Here is an 18705-nt window from a genome sequence, read left to right as displayed (position 1 = left end):
ATGAGCAATATTCAGGGTAAAAATAAATAAATAAATAATAACAACATTGTTGGAAATGGCAAACGCTGAACATTAGAAGAAAACACATGTGTCAGAATACCTCAAGTCCGATCCGTAACCACAGAGGGTTGTACGAGAGGAGCCAGTTGAGGACTTTTTTACGTTCACCTGAAAGATGACACGAACAGGCCTTAGTGACAGGAATCTCAGAGCATTGAGCTTTCATTAAGCAGGACTCTTACCTATGTCCTTCCAAAGGTGGCGGTCCTTCCTGACAAGCAGTCGCCGGGCCTCCACCTCCAGTTCGAGCCTCTGAATGGCCTTGACCATGGCGTCAGATGTGAACAGCTGGCAGGCGGAGCGACGGAGGCGATTTAGCTTGCGTCTGGCTGTGTAAGTGCTGAAGGACATCTCCTCTTTGGTGGGAGCTTTGGGCACACTATACTTGTCGTCACCGCCCATAGCAAGGGACACAGCATTTACTACACGAGACACACAAGAGGAGGGTACAGATTTAAGAGGTTAGAGATATTTAAGGTGTTACCATGATCTTCTCATGTTTGAGCCTGCTGCCTGTTACCTTTGGCGACTTCGGTGTTGACCTTAAAGTCATCTGGGGTGAGGACGTAGTTGATCCACCATGTGAAACCCCTCTCCTGCTTCTCTATCCACCTCTCGTCGTAAAACATGTTCTTGGCAGCAAACGGCATCGGGTGTCTGGGTAGAGCTGAAAGAAAATAGTACAAAAACAAAAAACAAACAAATTAAAGATAAAAGCAAATCACAAAGCTCATTTCACAGTGTTTATGATTCTTCCAATGTTCACACACCTGTTTGTGCAGGCTTAATAAAGCTCAGCTTCGACTGTGCCACAGCGATTACTTTTGCTGTCTTCATAGAGGGAGCACCAGGTGCCTTTCGAGATGGAGCACCTGTGAACAACAGAAGGAACTGTTATTGACGCCATTATCCTCATCATCATCAGCTGCTCCCTTTATGAGTCGTAACAGGGTATCATCCTTCATTCACACACACGTATGTTCTATCACACTTCCACTGACTTTCACTCTTCTTCCTTCCCTCAACTAATCGCAGCAGATCGCCGAGTTAAAGTTCTTCCTGTTAAAGGGGAGTTTTTCCTTCCCACTGTCACCAAATCCTTGCTCATAGTGAGTCGTGTGATGGGTAAAGATAGTTGAAGAGACTCCTATCTGACCATACCTTTCAGCCACCCTGAAATTCCTACATGTCTTCATACATGTCTTGCACCACCCTCACATACTTCACTTTGACTCCTGACTCCCACATAAATGACCACAGTTCCACTCTTGGCACACAATCACATGAAGTATTTGGTTCTTTGCTGCAGTTAAACATATATTATGTTATATGTGTTATATTATGCCCTTTTCCAGCTCCATACTTTTATCTTTGGACTCACACAGATCAAAATAATCTGTGTTGGTCTTATGGCTGTGATGGAGTAGTGAATTTTCTTTAAGGAGGATGCTTATTGAATGAAGTGACTCAAAGCATCTCTGATAACCATAATAAGAAAAAGCTAAATGATTGACTGGCAACCTGTCAGCCTGGCATTCACCCTGTGACAGCAGGACTACGTCCATCCCCTGCAACCCTGAACTGGATAAGTGATTAAGATAGATGATAGCACTTCATGTCACTTTATAGGCTAAACACACTCTTTTCCAATCCTTTTAATTAAGCTGTTTTGTTTTTTCCCCACCAATGGTACATTTCCTATCAAAGTCAAGGAAAAGAGTTTTTAGCTCGTACGAATGACTTGTATGCAAGCTAACTTATTACTTAAAACTTTAGCCCTGAGTTGTACGAATATCCATTTTTGTAACAGTGCAGAAAGGATTATAAGCATTATTTAACCCCAATTTTTCAACATATTCCTGTATACCTTGTGAGACTGCTTTGGAGTGTGGTAGCTTAGCCTGGGCGGGAACTGCAGACTTCATAGTCCTTAGAGATGATGCGGTCACTGAGCGAACTGAGCCTACGGGGAGGGATAGAAATTGCATCAGACTTCAATAAATCCACAATATAAGGACATTAACCGTCAGCAGGTTATTCACCTTCAAACTGCCAATATTACAAACACGGCCTGAAAATAACACCCCGTGCTCCGAGTCCAGCACCAAAGTTTAAAATAACGATATCTTTTCCGTTCTTATTTTATTTTACAACCCTGTGACAGACTGAGAGAAACTCCAGCTTCCCATGATGGATGGCTAAATTTAATTTTTTCTGTCTGTCATTTAGCCCTTTGTTTAGGGAATGAAATCTTTTTAAAATCAACTGAACTGTCTCTGGTTTTGTAGCCAGTTTGCAAAACTGATGTGACAGATAAATATCAGCCAGTGACATCCACTAATAATCAGTCAGCAAGGACAACATCGGCTGATACCAACATCAACCGATACTGGCATGAGCCATATATCACTATCACCAGCAACCCTTTTATTGAAAGTGAAATAAATAAATAAATAAATATGTGATACAAAAAGAAAACAAATGTGTTGAGCATAAGTAGCTTAAACAATTCAAAAGGAGCTGATTTAAAGTTTGTGGAGATATAGTCTAGATTTTTTTATTCCTCCTCTCTCTGAACATAATAGAGCTGTTAGTATAAAGCATATCTAAAACAGCAGACACACAAGCTACAGCCTCCAACTCAACAAAGACATGAACAACCTTCTTGAAGGAGGCTCACCTGATGTTCTCTGCCTTTGTGATGCACCTCTCCTCTCCTGGACTGATCGGGAGGGCTCGGTTTTCCCAGGAACTACCTTGCTCCTTTTTACCTGCTTGGTTTTCCTGTCATCTTCACTCTTCCCATCAGTTTTCAGAAATTCCTCACTCTTCCTCTTCTTGCTCTTCGCTACTACGTTAACGGGAAACAAGTCTTCCTGAACATGAGGAGGTGTAAAAACTGCTAGGGGCTGCTCGTACACTTTAGATTTTGACAAAAGGTCATGATGATGAGGAGAAGATGAGCTCACAGGTGTTGGAGAGGCGACGGTAAAAGCAACAGGAGCAAGGACTGAATGAGGTGGGGACGTTACTGAGAAAGAAAAGCGAGAAGGAGCCACAGGTGGAGGGGAGGAGACAGGGAAGGTGATGGGTGCAGGTGAGGCAGCGAGCCTCGGGCTGGTGCTGGAGAAGATAAACTCTGGGACCTGAGGTTTGTCATCACACGGGCTGATTCCTTTGTCCGAGTCGATGACAGGAAGGCTAGGACTTTCTGGACCTGACTCACACGGACAGCTGCCATCAGACAGCTCCAGCGTATTCTGCAGAAGCCTTCGTCGTGACTTCTTTATTTTCCTTCCACTTGAACCATTTGCCTCCACCGGTGCCTTACCCTTTGTCACTGTGGCAGAGGTGAAAGAACCTTTTTTTGTCCCTTCAGGAAGTTTATCAGCCTCCGAAACACACAGCTCTCTCACTTTCTCTGCTTTTTTGCTGACAAAGAAAGTAAGTCTGGGCTCGCTGGACTCTGACAGCTCAGGGCTACCAGATGACGCTTTGAGGACATCTGTGTCAGGTCGACAGCCGTGTTTTTCACTGTTAGATTCGAGCGAATCTGAAAAGTTACAGCTCGAATTATTATCTGGAGGGCTGGTGTTAACATCGATCAGATCAGAGTCGATGAGAAACAGGGCCTCTTTCAAAGACGGGAGGGGGCTTCTAGGTAACTCACTGTCAGCAGCAGCAGCTGCAGACTTTGCAGTAGCAGGGAGTGGGATTTCTGACTCAATCCAAGGCATGAGCTTCTTAAACCTCTCTGGCGTCCCAATTGGCGACAGTGTCCTGTTGAGGATTTTGGTAAGATCTTTGTTTTCAGGTTTTCCTGCAAGGACATCTGGGCTCGCGGACATGCTACCAGAGTCTACCACCTGTGCAGCCGGGACAAGCAAAACCAGCGGAGAGTTCCTATTAAGTTGTTGGACGTTCTCCTTTTCTGGCAAGACCAGAGACTGTTGCTCCTGGCTCAGATTTAAGGCTTTCTGCTTGTCTGATTTCAGGCAGCGATCCCCAGCGGGGCTGTGCTTGATTAGGGACCTCTCTATGGCACCTTTGCCCTCGTTAAGTGAAGCGAGCGGGCTGCGTGGCTTGTCTCGTTTGTACTGTGGATTTCGAGACACTTGGAAGGTTTTATTGGCAGCCATCTTGAGAGGGGGGTGCTCGACCTTCCTTCTGAGTGTTGTCATTTTTTCACCCTCTCTCTTGCTTTTGATTGTGTCCCATAAGGTCTTCTGAAAACACACACACACACACACACACACACACACACACACACACACACACACTTTCAATGATGCGTAAAGTTGCAGCCTACAAAACAAATCATATAAGCTAGGCCTCCAGTTAAGGCTATAACTGCCTCATAATAATCAGACTAAAGAGTCATACCAGTTATTACTGAAAGCACACATCACAACTGCACTGAACTCACCAAATATCACCAAAAGCCTTACTTTTGTATCTTACTGTTGGTACAAAAAAGGCAAGGCATTTTCTCATTTGAGGTCAAATGTGATATTCTTTACCTAAAATAGCTTAAAGTCATTCATTCACATAGAGCCTAACTTAACCTCAAGTGAGACAGGCCAGTGGATGCAATGTATGTTAAAAAACACTGTTACAATAGGCAACATTAAAATTAAAAAAAAAAAAAAAAAAAAAGCTGAAACCAGACACAACACAATGATGAACATCCTGATATAAATATATCTCAGTTTTCACTGAGTCTGTCATTACGTGCACATTACAATTTACAGATCAATGACCATATTTCATATCCAACAACTTGTCTTGATCTAAAAATGCTTTTGTTTTACTTTTCACATGGTTTCACTTCTGTTTAGTGACTGACGTAACCTCCGATGATTAACAGTGTATTTTGGAATAAATAATGTCTTCACTGCTGCTTTCTTACTTGGCAGCTGCTCATCAAGACATACTGCAAAGTGAAGGCGGAAAAAAAAACTTCAGCTATCTGAGAGTAACATTAGCTGTAAGAGCCTCCGTGTAAAGCTGTGGATGCTTACCTTTTTCCTTTTTGGTGCCTCTGCTCTCCCCAGCAGGACAGCCTGGTGTTTGAGGACACCACTGGCATTTAAGACGATTAGCTCTCTGATCCCACCTTCTTCGGTTGGCGTCCAGGTCACCACCAGAGTGAATGAGCCCCCAGGCTGGAAACAAGGACCGACTCTTATAAACAGAAATCTTTAAGAGTGTATTTAATGATATGAAAATCCCCGTGGATTTTGGAATCTGGTGTGTGAATGGGTACTCGTGTATTTTCTGTATAAGCTAAAACATACCTGGATTTTGAACGTGCTGCAGTCCACTGAAAAGCCTTTACTTGAGGGGATCTTATCAACAGAAACCTCCGCTGCAGCATACTCTGTAGGGTTCTCAATCCTCAGAACAGCCGACTTGGAGGTACCCAGCTTAACCGACCCAAAGGTTACGAAAGGAGCCTTTGAAAACTGGATCAAACTCAGGACAGGAACATCGTTCTCTTTGTCTGTGTAGTCTCTCCTTGTTGGACTGAAGTCCAAAAATCCTCTCTGTCCCGAATGTACGCCTTGTGCCATTTGTAATTAATAAAGTCAATCTTGTAGCTTATAAAATGAATTAGAAAAAAACAGCTTAGTTAACATTAATTACATGTTAACTGTTTCCAAATGGCCGTTTAGACCCAACACTTGTTAGCTAGCAAACGTTCACTCTCGCTTCCTTCGACAACACACTGACAGACAATCTAGTTTGAAATTCGGACGTCTTGCTTATTGAACCAATTATAAACGAGAGATAACGACCCCGTAACCAATGGGTAAAGAGAATGCATTGAATCCGTATGAATACACGACGGTTGACCAATCAGCAAGCGAATACGTTTTTAAAACGCCGTAGGCTACGCCCACACCACGAGGCACAGAAAATATGTCCACTCTACTACGTGAAGAAAGTAGAGCCATAAGCAAACAGACCGCAAACGTGTCTCTCACCGTTTTAGAGGTAACTTGCTGCTCGCTCAGCAAAGTCTGATAAAAACTGTAATTCGAATTTCTAAATGACTTTTCTGTTGGTCCCGTATTGGCCATAATTAATAGGATTTTAGTGTTTCACCACTATGCGAGCATAGGGGTTCTGTCAACGACGCGTGCTTCTCATCCCACGGATAGCTCGCCGTGATCGTATAGTGGTTAGTACTCTGCGTTGTGGCCGCAGCAACCCCGGTTCGAATCCGGGTCACGGCAGATTTTTCCCTGCAAAAAATATTATTTAAAAAAAAAGTAACACAAATCCTGTCGGATCAGACATATTTTAAGTTATTTCTGAACTAGGAAGTAAAAAAAACATAACTGAATTGTAATTGGAAACCAACTTTAACTAGCACTTTGGCTGTCGTCCTTAACACTTGTAAGATCTTTATTCGCTCTCTAAGATACGATAAGATAAGATAACCTTTATTACAAAACTAAATTTGTTTTGTCACAGAAGGAAGTGGACAGTGCAAAAGTTATGTAGCAAAAATTTAAATATAATAAGAATAAATACAGTACACAACTGTACAGAATAAAATCAAATACTATAGTGAAGAGTGCATACCCCAAAATATTCCCGTTTGTCTTTGTGACATATAAACTGGTTGTGGACTTCGGGAGGTCCAGAGAAGGTCCACTGCCGGTTCAGATAGAGGGGGAGGAGGTGGTCAACAAGTACAAGTACCTCGGGCTGTGGGTGGACAATAAACTGGACTGGTCTTGCAACACAGAGCACCTGTATAAAAAAGCCCAAAGCCGACTGTACTTCCTCAGGAGGCTGAGGTCTTTTAACATCTGCAGGAAGCTCCTGAGGATGTTTTACCAGTCGGTGGTTGCTGGAGTACTTTTCTATGCTGTGGTGTGCTGGGGGAGCAGCACAGCAAAGAAGGACTCATCCAGGCTGGAGAAACTGATCAGGAGGGCTAGCTCTGTGGTCGGCATGAAGCTGGACACTCTGGTGACAGTGGCAGAGAAAAGGACATTAAAGAAACTGATGGACATTATGAACAATGCTGGGCATCCTCTGCACACGGCCATTAACAACCAGAAGAGTCTGTTCAGTGACAGGTTGCTTCTCCCCAAGACAAGAACTAACAGACTTAAAAACTCCTTTGTCCCACACGCCATCAAACTGTTTAACTCCTCTCTGGAGGGGAGAGGGAGGGGAGACAGGAGGACAAAGGAGGGGGGAACAACTAAGCTGTAGTGCCTCTTCACCTCACTGTACAATACCTTGTGCAATACTTTTTGTAAATAGTCAACAGTGCAATAGACTCAATACTTGAAATGTGCAATTCACTTGTATTTTTATTTTTTATTCCTATTTATTCTATTTATCCCCTTTGTATATTTTATTTATATTTGTCTCTGTATTTATATATGTGTGTGTGTGTGTATGTGTATATAACATTCTGTAACTGTAACTTCTGTCGGTGCTGTGCTTTTTGGAAATCGAAATTCCCAGAGGAACCCACCCGAGGGATTAATAAAGTTCTATCTTATCTTATCTCTTATCTTAAACAAGCGTAAAAACAAAAATACTGAAATTACCAAAGAGTGACTAGGTTTCCAAAAATGCAGTAGTTCCCTATTGTGCCCAGCTGGGGGCAGCCTTTCTCATTATTTCAGCAACAGCTTGTCGATTTCCGTTCAAGTCATACAGTAAAGACACAAATACAGTCTTCTCGGCTGGGAATGAATTAAATCAGTTCATTACGCAGTGAATGAAACGTTTTCAGTTTTTTAAATAATAACTATAATGATAAGCAGAAACTCGATATTACACTTTTCAGCACATGCACAGCAGACCCAGAATTCTAACTTAAATCTTAAAAATGATTGAAAAGGACCCCTATCAAGTATTGTTATATATGACATTACTGTAGATTGCCTTCACTGATGCATTTTAGTGATCTATGCATTTTATTTGGCATTTTTATGCCGAATGCCCTTCCTGACCCAGCTCTCCCTGAGTGGCTCAAGGCCCTCGCTGTAGCTACTGTATGTTCACTTATGCAGCAATCCAAAAGCAGCATTTTACTGTTGTAACTCATCCATATGATGTTAGTTTTGTCTACTTTGTGCATCAGAGGTGGGTTACAGTTGCAGACTGGCTTCCTTCAAGGGGAACCAAGACAAATTATATCTCAGTCTCTGATTTCCTCAGTTAGTCTGCTGACTTGATCTATGGAGCCCATCTTTTAGGGCCTTTGTGGCCTGAACATCTGGATAGCAGATAACGCATGAAAAAAGTGTGAGAGGATTGGGGGGGAATTATTGTCTGGAAATCTTGTTTGGGAACCACTGGGGAATAAAAGTTATCATCTCTTAATCCATCAAATGAGCCACAGATATTTTCAATGTCAAATACCAATAGAAAAAATGCAACTGTAAAAATACAAGGGTGCATAAAATAGGAAATATCTTGCCACTCAGAAAATTGGAGCAGCTCCACCAACCCCAACTTAACAAACCAAGATGGTGATATTTCAAGTAAACATCAGTAAAACTGTAAAAGCTTCAATATGTACTGCTACTATTGAGCTTTTGTGACTCGCTAAATGAGCCAATCGCAGAGCATTAGGCTCTATCATTAGGATAGAAAGCCAAGCATTCAGTCTAGGACTCATGTCACTTCCAACTCCCAACTTCGGAGGCAAGTGGAAGGAATCATTACTGTGTGGGCAGAGTCAACCACATCCTCCTGGTATCTATCCCTTTAGAATTGTCTCTAACACCCACTGTCTTTTTTGTCTTTCATCTCTTTGTGGCTGTAAATGATTTCCCCTACAGAGTGCTTTTAAAGATATGCTAATGTAAATTCCATGCCTCAGTGAATGCAAAAGGCCTCCCCAGGAGGACTTGCTCCTTCACTTAAGACAGGCTGGAACAGAAGGATAGTCCGAACAGTAAAACACTCACATCTTTATATAAAATGTATAATTATTAATTATTTTTATTAGAAACCTTTTAAATAGAAACCCATGTGCAAAGAGCATGAAGTTTAAATATAGGCTCTGGTGATGAGCCTGGTTCTGTAGCTGGGCTTTGTAGTCAAATATGTTTGAGTTTTTGGTTGAGGAGGAGCATCCAGTGTGTTTAAAAGCAAAGATTAATGAGGTTTTTAAGAGCCATCAGAGTGCAACAGTCAAAGGCATACTTTTAGATGTTGCATTGGTTTACAAGTATAATTATACAAATCTTAAATTGGCATCTAGATAACAAATGCATTATACCACTGGCTTATAATTACTGAATCTTCAGGTCTAAAACACAAATACAGCGTATGATAGAGGTGGGAAATTCCTGGAATTAACTTTAACAGCTTACGTGCCGGTGATTTAATGAATATTATTATATAAGAATGCGCAATGTAACGAAAACTGAAGAAAAGGGTACCGTAGCACACGAGGAAATACACCTGCATGGCCTTTCAGCATATAGCAATACAGTCATTTTCTACAGCTGACACAGCTGTAACTAACTGTAGACCTAAATTTAGTGTCAACTGGGAGAATTTTCAAATAGCCTTACTACCAAATACCCCACAGTCCACTTTTTGTTTTGATCCTCCACCCTCTTCCGTTAGAGGCTGGTCACGTGACCAGAACGTCCATCCAATCCGGTGGCAGAAGCACAGGGCTCGTAATTTTGAACAGATGGGGAGCTGCCAGGCTGTGGAGAGTTTCTCCGTAACTAAACTAAAGGTTGTAGCGAGAAATGCGTAAATATTTCTTCGAGTGATGGATAGTATCCGTCGCTACAGCGAATGAAGGAAACCCTTAGCGCTGCCCTTCCGTGATAAATATGAGTTCTCATGTTATCAGCCCTGGACCGTACCGAGCCACGAAATTGGTAAGTTAAAGTTCACGAGCTAGCTAATACCTAGCTACCCAGTGTAAGATCGTCATCAACGGAAGCGCTAAACTGAGCTGCAGCTGCTTTTAAACACACGCGTTTTGCCGGCTTCTCTAAAAGCAATACTGCAAGAAATTCACAGTAAAGTATCCTCTCTGTGTTTCAGCGTTGCAAAATTGTGGCTCTCTCTGATTTAATATCATCTTCATGACTTTGTTTCAGCAACAAACGTCACCTGTAATCCAGCTAACGAGACCGATTAGTTTACATGGCGTTTGAAAACTGGACCTCAAAGTACGAATTTTCATTAACGACACTGATGTGATTTTAATCCAATATATGCGGTGATGTCTTTTAAATATATATGTCAACAACCTTTGTTCAGTGAGCTATAGACACTCACATATTTGAGTTTCTAATAAAAGAAATTCACTGGGATGGTGGAATTGGAATATTTAGAGCAATTCTGTTTACAAATATTAGTTCATTCATTAAGATCAATCCTTATCCTAAACCAATAATGTTTGCAATTAACGTCCCATGGCTGCTCGATTACTCTGTTATTGTATAAGTGTAACAGATGCGCAGGTGTCATAGGGCTGACAAATATGGTTCTTAAAGAAACTGTGTTTATATGTTTTTAAAAAAGAAAATTCACGATCGCTCGTAATCGGAAGGTTGCCGGTTCGAGTTCCGTCTTGGACAGTCTCGGTCGTTGTATCCTTGGGAAAGACACTAAACCCGTTGTCTACTGGTGGTGGTCAGAGGGCCCGGTGGCGCCAGTGTCCGGCAGCCTCGCCTCTGTCAGTGCGCCCCAGGGTGGCTGTGGCTACAATGTAGCTTACCATCACCAGTGTGTGAATGGGTGGATGACTGAATGTGTAAAGCGCTTTGGGATCCTTACGGACTAGTAAAGCGCTATACAAATACAGACCATTTAACATTCACCTTTAATGGTGGACCTAAAGGATAGATCACCTGTCAATCCGGTTGCTGTCAAACCTCCAGTCCATCAGTGCAGGAATTTATTTCACAACTTAAGTGACTTCTGCAGGTCATTGGTCTTGTGATTCCTGAATCTGCAATATGCCTGCAGAAACCAAAATAGTTTGTTTTAAAGTAAAACTGGTCTTAACGCTGCACATGCTTTTTGAATTTTGTGCATAATGAGCTACCAGTTGATGAAATGTGTACCAACGCTTGGCTATATCTGCCAGCATCTGAATCAGCAGATCCTGTGCTGGCTTAATTACAGCTTAGCGATCTTCTCTATAGTAGAAGCGTCCTGTCTTACCCACTGTTACTTCTCACGGTCAATTGTCATTATATTGTTGTGCACTTTTATCAGCTTTCCAATGGAGCAATTCTGTACCGTATGACACATTGTTATCTTGTTTCCTTGCTTGAACTGTGCGTGTCCTGTTTCAGTGGAATGAGGTGACACGTTTGTTTCGGGCTGGCATGCCCCTCAGGAAACATCGCCAGAACTTCAGGCACTATGCTTCCTGTTTCACTGCTTCTGCTGCTGTTGATTGGCTGCACCAGCTGCTCTGTAACAACAGCAACTTTGGCCCCGACGTTACCAGGCAACAGACAGTTCAGCTTCTAAAGAAGTTTCTGAAGAACCATGTGATTGAAGATGTAAAGGGACGCTGGGGAACAGAGGACCTGGAGGACAACAATGTGCTGTACAGGTAATCTGTTGGCAGAAATGTGCTTTTGGGGATTATTTAACAAAACGGGGCTTAATATGTTGATTGTGCTCCACACAGCATCAAGCAGTTTTTTTTTTGGTTTTGTTTTCTTTGTCCACAGGTTTCCTTCCACTTCTCCTCTGAAACCCATCCCCTGTTCAGCTCCAGCCTCAGAGTCCAGATCCATAAAAAAGAGACCTTCATTCAAGGACAAAGAAGGTTTCTTCAGGTTTAGAAGCACAAGAAGGCAGGAGAAAGAAACCCAGGTGAGTTAGATTTATCACTGTTTCAATTTAAAACAATAATATGTTGCATTTGAGAGAAAAACAAGTTCATAGATGCAGTTTTGCACTAATAGAAAAAAAAATAAGATTCACTCTGTGATGTTGGTCCTTGTTCCGTACATGTGTTTCAGGAAAATGTGGATCCTGCACTCCGAATACAGCAGGAAGGCGACAATCAGCCAGAAGAAGAGCAGCAGAAACAGAGACGAGAGCTGACAGTGGAGGATGAACAGGAGATCTGGAGAGACATCACGCTGACCCAGTATAAACACACAAATCTAACCCCCCAAAAAACCATTCTGTGCAAAAAAAAATTTAAAAAAAATGAGAAAGACTTCCATGTATATCTAAAACTTGTGTATGTGTTTCAGTCTTCAGAGGATTCTGGATGTTCCATCTCTTGACGAGGTTTTAGACCATCGTTATGTGAATCCACAGAACATCATCCACAATATGACCAAAGTCAACAAACACGGAGTGGTCACACTGGACGACAAGACCAGTAGGTTCACACACCAGTATAAAGGAAAAAAATGTACAGGATAGTTTATGTATAAAGACCTCATCTTTGAAAAAATACTTTTTACCATAAGGATGTGCTTTGAACCACATACTAAAGTCCTAGAAGTGCCATTCTCCAGTGTAAAAGGCCAAAACAACATAATACATTTTTTTTTCTTCAGGTAAAAGTATCTGTGAAAATGTGGTGTTTCTGGGCAATTTTGAACCAAAAAGTCTGGACATAATTTAATCCAGAGGTCTCGAACTTAAATGAGTTTGACTCATTATACTGTAAACCAACAAAGAGTCTAACATTAGAACTGCCTCCATAGATGACCTTCCAGACTGGGTTCTGTCTGCCATGAGGAGCCTGGCCAATTGTGAGTAGCTGCAACTATGTCCTGCATTAACAGTTTTAAAAGGAAAAAGCTTTTTTTTTATTATTATTATTATTTTTTTAATAGATTTTTTTTATGTGGTTTAATGGATCTATTTACTGAAGATATTATTCAGTGTTGTTACAGTTGCAGTTACATGGTGTTTATTTCCAGGGCCAAAGTACAACGGCACACAACAATCCTATCCTGGCTTTGAAAGAGATGTCTTCAAAACAGTGTCCGATTACTTCTACAGCCTCCCACAGCCACTGCTCACATATGAACTGTATGAGCTGTTTATCAATGTTCTAGGTGGGTTTGCTGCTTCCTGTTAATCTTTTAGGCCTTGCAGAATCTACATGTTGGTGTTGTGTTAGGATCAAATTCGGCTGCAGGTCTTTTCTGACATGTTGTCTCCAATGTGAGTTGAGTGTTTGAGCTCTAACAGTGCTTTGTGACCCCCTAACAGAAGTTTTGGTTGTTTGTGGAATCCTAACTGTGATGTGAGCTGCTGCACTTTTTGTTTTTGTTGTGCCTGATCAGCTGTATGAACAGTAATGGTTTGAACTAACTAAACCTTCTCCTTCCCCTTTGCTGTCTGCTTGCACTGACACCCTGCCTGCCCCCTTGGCTTTCTCTGCCCCCCTTCTCCATGTCTTCATTCACTTTCAGTGTTCTGCGGCTACGTTGCAGCGCCTTCTATGCGCCAGCATTTGAAGCGCAAGAAATCAGACCTTCCTGCAGTCCCCCCTCCAGCCAAGTCGTCTTTTCGCTCCACGGAGTGTCTCCTCCTGTCGCTGCTCAGACAGGGGACATGCGACGAGACAGAATCCCCCATGAGGGAGGTAATTGGTGGGAAACTTCAGTCCCGGCTGGCAGCACTGAAAGGAGGCGGCGGTGCCGATGACGGCCCATTAGGAGGCAGCTGCATCAGCCTCAGTACAGTTGTTCCCACAAGACCTCAAACAAGGAGTTGCTCCCTGGAAACAATCCTGGATGACTCTGCCCCTCTTACTAGACAACAGCTGTTTCAGTCCAGTGACAGCCTGGCATCCTTTGCCTATAGCAGCAGGAGCCAGGACGACAGCTCTTCCATCACAACACCTCACACTCGTTCATTCGGGACATCTGTGTCCAAACCAGCACCCATTACTTCTGAAAACGCTCCAGGAGTTACAGCCAGAAACAGGCTGTCTGTCATACCCTTGGCTGGACTGTCAGCTTCACACAGGTCTCGTTCCTTACGGCCTCACAGCTTCAGCAGCTGCCTGGACATCGTCATAGAGACCAGGGAGGAAGATGTCAAAGAGCTTAAGTGGCAGGGTCGAGCAGCAAGCTGCCTCAGTGTAAACTCTCCTTCCAGTCAGTGTCAGGCTTCCTCAGCTTCACATCCTCCATCACTATCTTCCTGTCATCCCTTCTCTTCCTCCTTTCGTCCTTTCCCTTCTTCTTTCTCATCTGCTGCAACCAAAGCACAAGGGTCTAATGCTGCTACAGGACCCAGACCGGCCTCCAGCACCTCTAACCTTTGGACGCTTCCTGCACCTGCTGCTGTTCGCCGCTGCCTCAGCTCTCTGGAAGTGTCCCACCTGTCACAACCTGTTTCACTGCTCAAAGCGCCTGTGTCTGTGTCCGCCGGCAACTCCCAACCCCCCCAAAACCAAAATGAGCACAGTAAGACCCTCTCACCTCTACCTGTCTCTGTGTCTATGTCTAATCAAATTAACCTCATCTAACATCTCACCCCTACTAGCTCCAGTTTGTTCCCTCACTCAAAGCAGGAAGGCCAGTTCCAGAAAATGGCCTCTGTTTTTGTATTCAGCAGTTGACCTTTAACATTTAACAACAGGAAAAAGGCAAAAGTCTGTTTCACAGATCATGTAGCTGCAGCACAGTTTAGCCAGATAAATAGTGCTTGTTTTCTCATACAGACCCCCAGATTTCATTAAAATCTATAGAAACAGTCTAAAAGGAAGATGGCATAGGAGTCCTTCATTCCTGGATGACAGTCGTGCTGCAGTGTCATGTTCACAAGCTTTACCTGCCTCAATTCACACCATAGCTGTAGTCGATTCATTTTCTCATTCATCCATTCATTGTGTAGTCTAGCAAGTGTGACGTAGCAATGGATGAATGTGGTGCTGAAGTGTGGTTCTTCAGTTTGACTGAAAACACTTACTTGCGTGTGCGTGACTTTCTAACGGTGTTCCTGTATGTAGGCGTTCTCCAGCCTCAGTGTGAACGTGTAGCCATCGAGGCCCTGCAGCTCTGCACCCTCCTCCTTCCACCCGCCTCCCGCAGGAAGTTGCAGCTGCTCATGAGGATGGCGTCACGCATCAGCCAGAATGTAGACATGCCTCGCCTCCACCCTGCTATCGGCACCCGGACATTGGTAAGGAGCTAGCAAATATTTTTTGTTCCTGTCTAATACTCTGAACATTCCCTAAAGAAGTGTGAGCACAGACATGTATGTCATGTTCTTTTATCATGATGTCCCTGTTTGTTTACCTTTTATTCACTTGTGTATCTGGATGTTTGTCGTGGATTTCAGATGGTTCACACATTTTCAGGCTGTGTCCTGGGCAGTGCTGAAGAGTGTGATTTGGATGAGCTGTTAGCAACCAGGCTGGTGTCATTTTTAATGGATCATCAGCAAAGCATCCTCTCAGTCCCAGAGTACCTGCTTGGTGCCATCAGTGACCATATACAGTACCTACGAACATCACAGGTATACCTTCAAACTGTAAACCACAACCAACTAATTCTTAAAGAAGCAGAGTAAGTGATACCCTGCATGTCTGTTCAAATACAACTGCAGAAGCAAGCTGATAGCTGTGAATGCTCAAAAGACACCTTTTCATGCTGCTGGGGGAACCTGCCAGCTTCATTGGGAGCTTTAAAATCTGTTAACATGTTGATTTCTTCATGTTTGTACTGTCCTGATTTCAGGTCCCAATTGACTCTGTTTCAAAGACTGACAAAAGCGATCCGGTTTGCCCTCCATTGCCGGTCTACACGTTCTGCCATCAGATCAGTGGCGCTGAGTTTGAACAGCAAAAACTGGAGTCTTCTCAGAAGGCCATGGAGGAGCTGCTAGAGATCCTGGTGACAGATCAAAACATCAGTGAGAAGGACAGACGCAAGAAACTGAAACAGGTAACGGTCTACTGAAAGTCCAGGCGATGCCTCAAGTCTGGTTCTGTTTGCACACAGATGCAAAGTGAATAAAGAAGTGTCCCTCTTCCTGTCTTGATTTGTAACCCTAGTACTTGACCAATGAGTTTCTCATCAAGTTTCAAATTTCCTTCAGTATGGCGTGATGTTTTAAACTGTAACAGTGGTAGCTAACATGCCAAACCCCATGGTTTTAAACAGTCTCCCACTTACTTATGGGAGAGGTAACAGTGGCTGTCTTTGATACACACTCACACATATTTGGTTTTGAGTCAATTTGCAGTGTTTTCAACTTGAAAGCTATTTTCAGTAGCCTTCAGATTCCTGACGTTCACACAAGGATATAACAAGTCACTTCATATCCTCAAAAATGCTGGAAATCTGCAGACTCAGCAAAGTGTAATTTTCTTATTGTTCTCCTAAGTTTCAGAAGCAGTACCCAGACATCTACAGGCAACGATTCCCCTCCCCAGACCGAGAGAGCAAGACTGACAACAAACCAAAGATTAAACCTCCACTCCTCAACATCAAGAAGACCAAAGCTTTCAGCATCAGGAACTGAACGACTGCAGGAGGCGCGCTCTCGCCGCTTACGTCGTGATCGCTGCACTGATATCACACTCCTGGCAGGACAATTGAGAAGTCGTTTTTCCCATGGCAGCCAAAAGCAGTGTGTTACATTGGAAATGCTGTTTTTACTGTTGTGTTTATTGTAAGTAAATGTAGACTGGATGATTTTAACAGGAGTTGATTTGTGTATTCATGTGTTGTGTATATTTGTATTGAGTTTTGTGTGCTGACTTAGATGAAGGCTTGTGACCGTAGCTCTACAGAGTCGCTCATACCATTTACATGTTTTATGAAGAAAGGTACTTTACCTGTTGTCCCCTCACTTTTCTTTTCTATTTGTATCGTGCGTGCGTGCGTGCGTGCGTGCGTGCGTGCGTGCGCGTCACTTCAAGTAAGAAGCAAGCTCCAAAAGGCAATTGGGAAAAAAATATGCAATTCTAAGATCACTGGTCAATATGGGAGCAATTAGATTTCTTAATTTATATGAATATTGACAGCAGGAGGGAGTGCTAGTTGTTGTTTGTTTTTTGTTATGTTGATGTTTTTTTGAAGTTTCAATATTTTCTATCATAGATGCTTAAGTTTTATTTGAAACTATTTGTCAGGCCTGATGTTGAGCATTTTCTCTTTCTTTGCCCTCATCTTATTTTTCCCTCTGTCAAGTATGGAGTTTTTAAAACTCTTTTTGAAATCTTAGTTTTATTTCTTGGTGATCTTTTTTCAGGATGCCAGCTTTTTCATATCTAGCTCAGTTATTTAAATCGCGTTAATCTTTCCAGTTTCTTTTTACTTCTTGAGCTTGTGTGTCTCATCCCTGCTTTGTTTAGTGGATTGTTTGCACTTGGAGCTAGGCCAGCATGCTTATGTCAATCACCAGTGTGGTCATTTATACATATTTAAGGCTTATTAGACTTCCCAAACCAAGTTTTTCCATCAGACACCTGATATGCCCTTGGTATGGGTAGTGCCTTGTGAGAGCTTGACCTGAATGCACATCCATTCATTTCAGTGCTGCATGCTGACAGGTATTTGGTAAACTGAGGGGAATTACACAACTCATGTCAAGTGTCTGAAGAAATCTTAATATTCAAATGGTGTCAAACGCTCTTTTATTTATCTTAAGCTACATGAAGTATTACTTCTACCCTGGTATGTTTGTGTTTACCTCAGATCAGATGGTGCATGCATGTTTAACCGCACACGCACTCATCATCGGTGTTCTGTGTTTTGTACCTACAACTGTTCCTCTACATTGTTTACTATGCAAAGTCCTGGGAAATAAATTGTTTTTAGCTGTTCAGTGTTTCAGTGGTGTTTGTATTGAAGTGACAGCTTTATTTAGAACATTATTATTATTATTATTATTTCTGGTGTTGAACATCTACCTGGCAGGATTTTTTCCCCTGTGATATTAAATTGATGTTTGTGTTGGAGAGATTTTTGCACTGATTTTAAATTATAATCGAGCAACCCCTAAATGCATTTTGTATCCTGGAGACTGTTTAAACCTAAAAGCAGCTTCACAGTTTTATATTAGCGGGCAGTACCATGTGACTTCTTGCTCTAAAAAAACAGCATCCATTTATTCCAGTGTTTCATGCTGACAGGTGTACGCTGGGGTGAATTACACAACCTGTCTCAAGTATCTGAAAAAATCTCAACAAATTCAACTCCCAAGTGTCAAACTCTCCTTTTTTATTTATCTTAAGCTGCATGAAGTATTACTTCTCCCCTGATATGTTTGAGCTTACCTCAGATCAGATGGCGTGTGCATGTTTAACCACACATGCATTCATCATCGGTGTTTTGTACCTACATTGTTTCCATTGCAAAGTCCTGGGAATAAACTTGTGTAGCTGTCCAGTATTTCAGTAGTGTTTGTACTGACAGGACAGCAATAAAGGTACACGATTACATCTGCCTGGCCACCAGTTAGGTAATATTACCTACTTCTTTTTACGTTACTCTGATGCTCCTGGTGGGAAGATTATAATAGAGAATCACTTAGATGCATTTAATATCCTGAATATTCCTTAAACCTAAAAGCTGCTTCACAAAGCAGCAGGCAGAACAAACACGGGCAGCCAGGCCGCTGCTAAAGAAGCTCGTTCAGTGTGCCCGAAGTTTCTCAACTTTTTGTTACTTGTTAGAAGTAACTATA

General features: G+C 42.5%; 2 protein-coding genes and 1 non-coding gene across 4 annotated transcripts in view; 2 read left to right on the top strand and 1 right to left on the bottom strand.

Moving 5' to 3' along the window:
* aspm (assembly factor for spindle microtubules) overlaps nucleotides 1-5829 on the bottom strand; it is a 29299-nt gene extending 23470 nt beyond the window's left edge. Inside the window, exons 1-8 of the mRNA XM_086268768.1 lie at nucleotides 5358-5829; nucleotides 5082-5225; nucleotides 2741-4286; nucleotides 1928-2023; nucleotides 831-932; nucleotides 581-727; nucleotides 243-482; nucleotides 101-168 (exon numbers count right to left, since the gene is read on the bottom strand). Coding sequence (XP_086124894.1) covers nucleotides 101-168; nucleotides 243-482; nucleotides 581-727; nucleotides 831-932; nucleotides 1928-2023; nucleotides 2741-4286; nucleotides 5082-5225; nucleotides 5358-5633 — 2619 coding nt within the window. The 5' untranslated portion in view covers nucleotides 5634-5829. The remainder of the gene's footprint in view (nucleotides 1-100; nucleotides 169-242; nucleotides 483-580; nucleotides 728-830; nucleotides 933-1927; nucleotides 2024-2740; nucleotides 4287-5081; nucleotides 5226-5357) is intronic.
* A 398-nt stretch (nucleotides 5830-6227) lies between these two features.
* Nucleotides 6228-6299, top strand: trnah-gug (transfer RNA histidin (anticodon GUG)). The gene has a single exon. It is a non-coding gene; the product is annotated as a tRNA-His (tRNA).
* Nucleotides 6300-9710: 3411 nt separating this feature from the next.
* Nucleotides 9711-17842, top strand: depdc1 (DEP domain containing 1). 2 transcript variants are annotated; one of them, XM_086269435.1, is made up of 12 exons: nucleotides 9711-9941; nucleotides 11373-11638; nucleotides 11760-11904; nucleotides 12054-12184; nucleotides 12294-12424; nucleotides 12756-12803; nucleotides 12975-13112; nucleotides 13473-14474; nucleotides 15020-15192; nucleotides 15352-15528; nucleotides 15750-15956; nucleotides 16399-17842. In XM_086269435.1, the coding sequence occupies exons 1-12, from the start codon at nucleotides 9894-9896 to the stop codon at nucleotides 16534-16536; spliced, it is 2604 nt and encodes an 867-aa protein (XP_086125561.1). In that variant the 5' UTR covers nucleotides 9711-9893; the 3' UTR covers nucleotides 16537-17842. The 2 variants fall into 2 exon arrangements, with proteins under 2 accessions (XP_086125561.1, XP_086125562.1); XM_086269436.1 differs by lacking the exon at nucleotides 13473-14474 and having other exon boundaries at nucleotides 9712-9941.
* Nucleotides 17843-18705: the final 863 nt, after the last annotated feature.

Source organism: Aulonocara sp. 'chitande type north' Nkhata Bay, linkage group LG17 (assembly GCF_057382095.1).
Source record: "Aulonocara sp. 'chitande type north' Nkhata Bay isolate Kocher_YH1m ecotype deep benthic linkage group LG17, A_spYH_male_GT1.1, whole genome shotgun sequence".
Lineage (NCBI taxonomy): Eukaryota > Metazoa > Chordata > Actinopteri > Cichliformes > Cichlidae > Aulonocara > Aulonocara sp. 'chitande type north' Nkhata Bay.
Note: the sequence above shows the minus strand (reverse complement) of the source record. Positions and strands in the feature narration are given on the sequence as shown.

Coding starts and splice junctions, on each gene's coding strand:
- depdc1 (XM_086269435.1), top strand. CDS start 9,894: ATGAGTTCTCATGTTATCAGCCCTGGACCGTACCGAGCCACGAAATTG. Junction 9,942..11,372: donor CGTACCGAGCCACGAAATTG/GTAAGTTAAAGT, acceptor GTCCTGTTTCAG/TGGAATGAGGTGACACGTTT. Junction 11,905..12,053: donor GGCAGGAGAAAGAAACCCAG/GTGAGTTAGATT, acceptor CATGTGTTTCAG/GAAAATGTGGATCCTGCACT.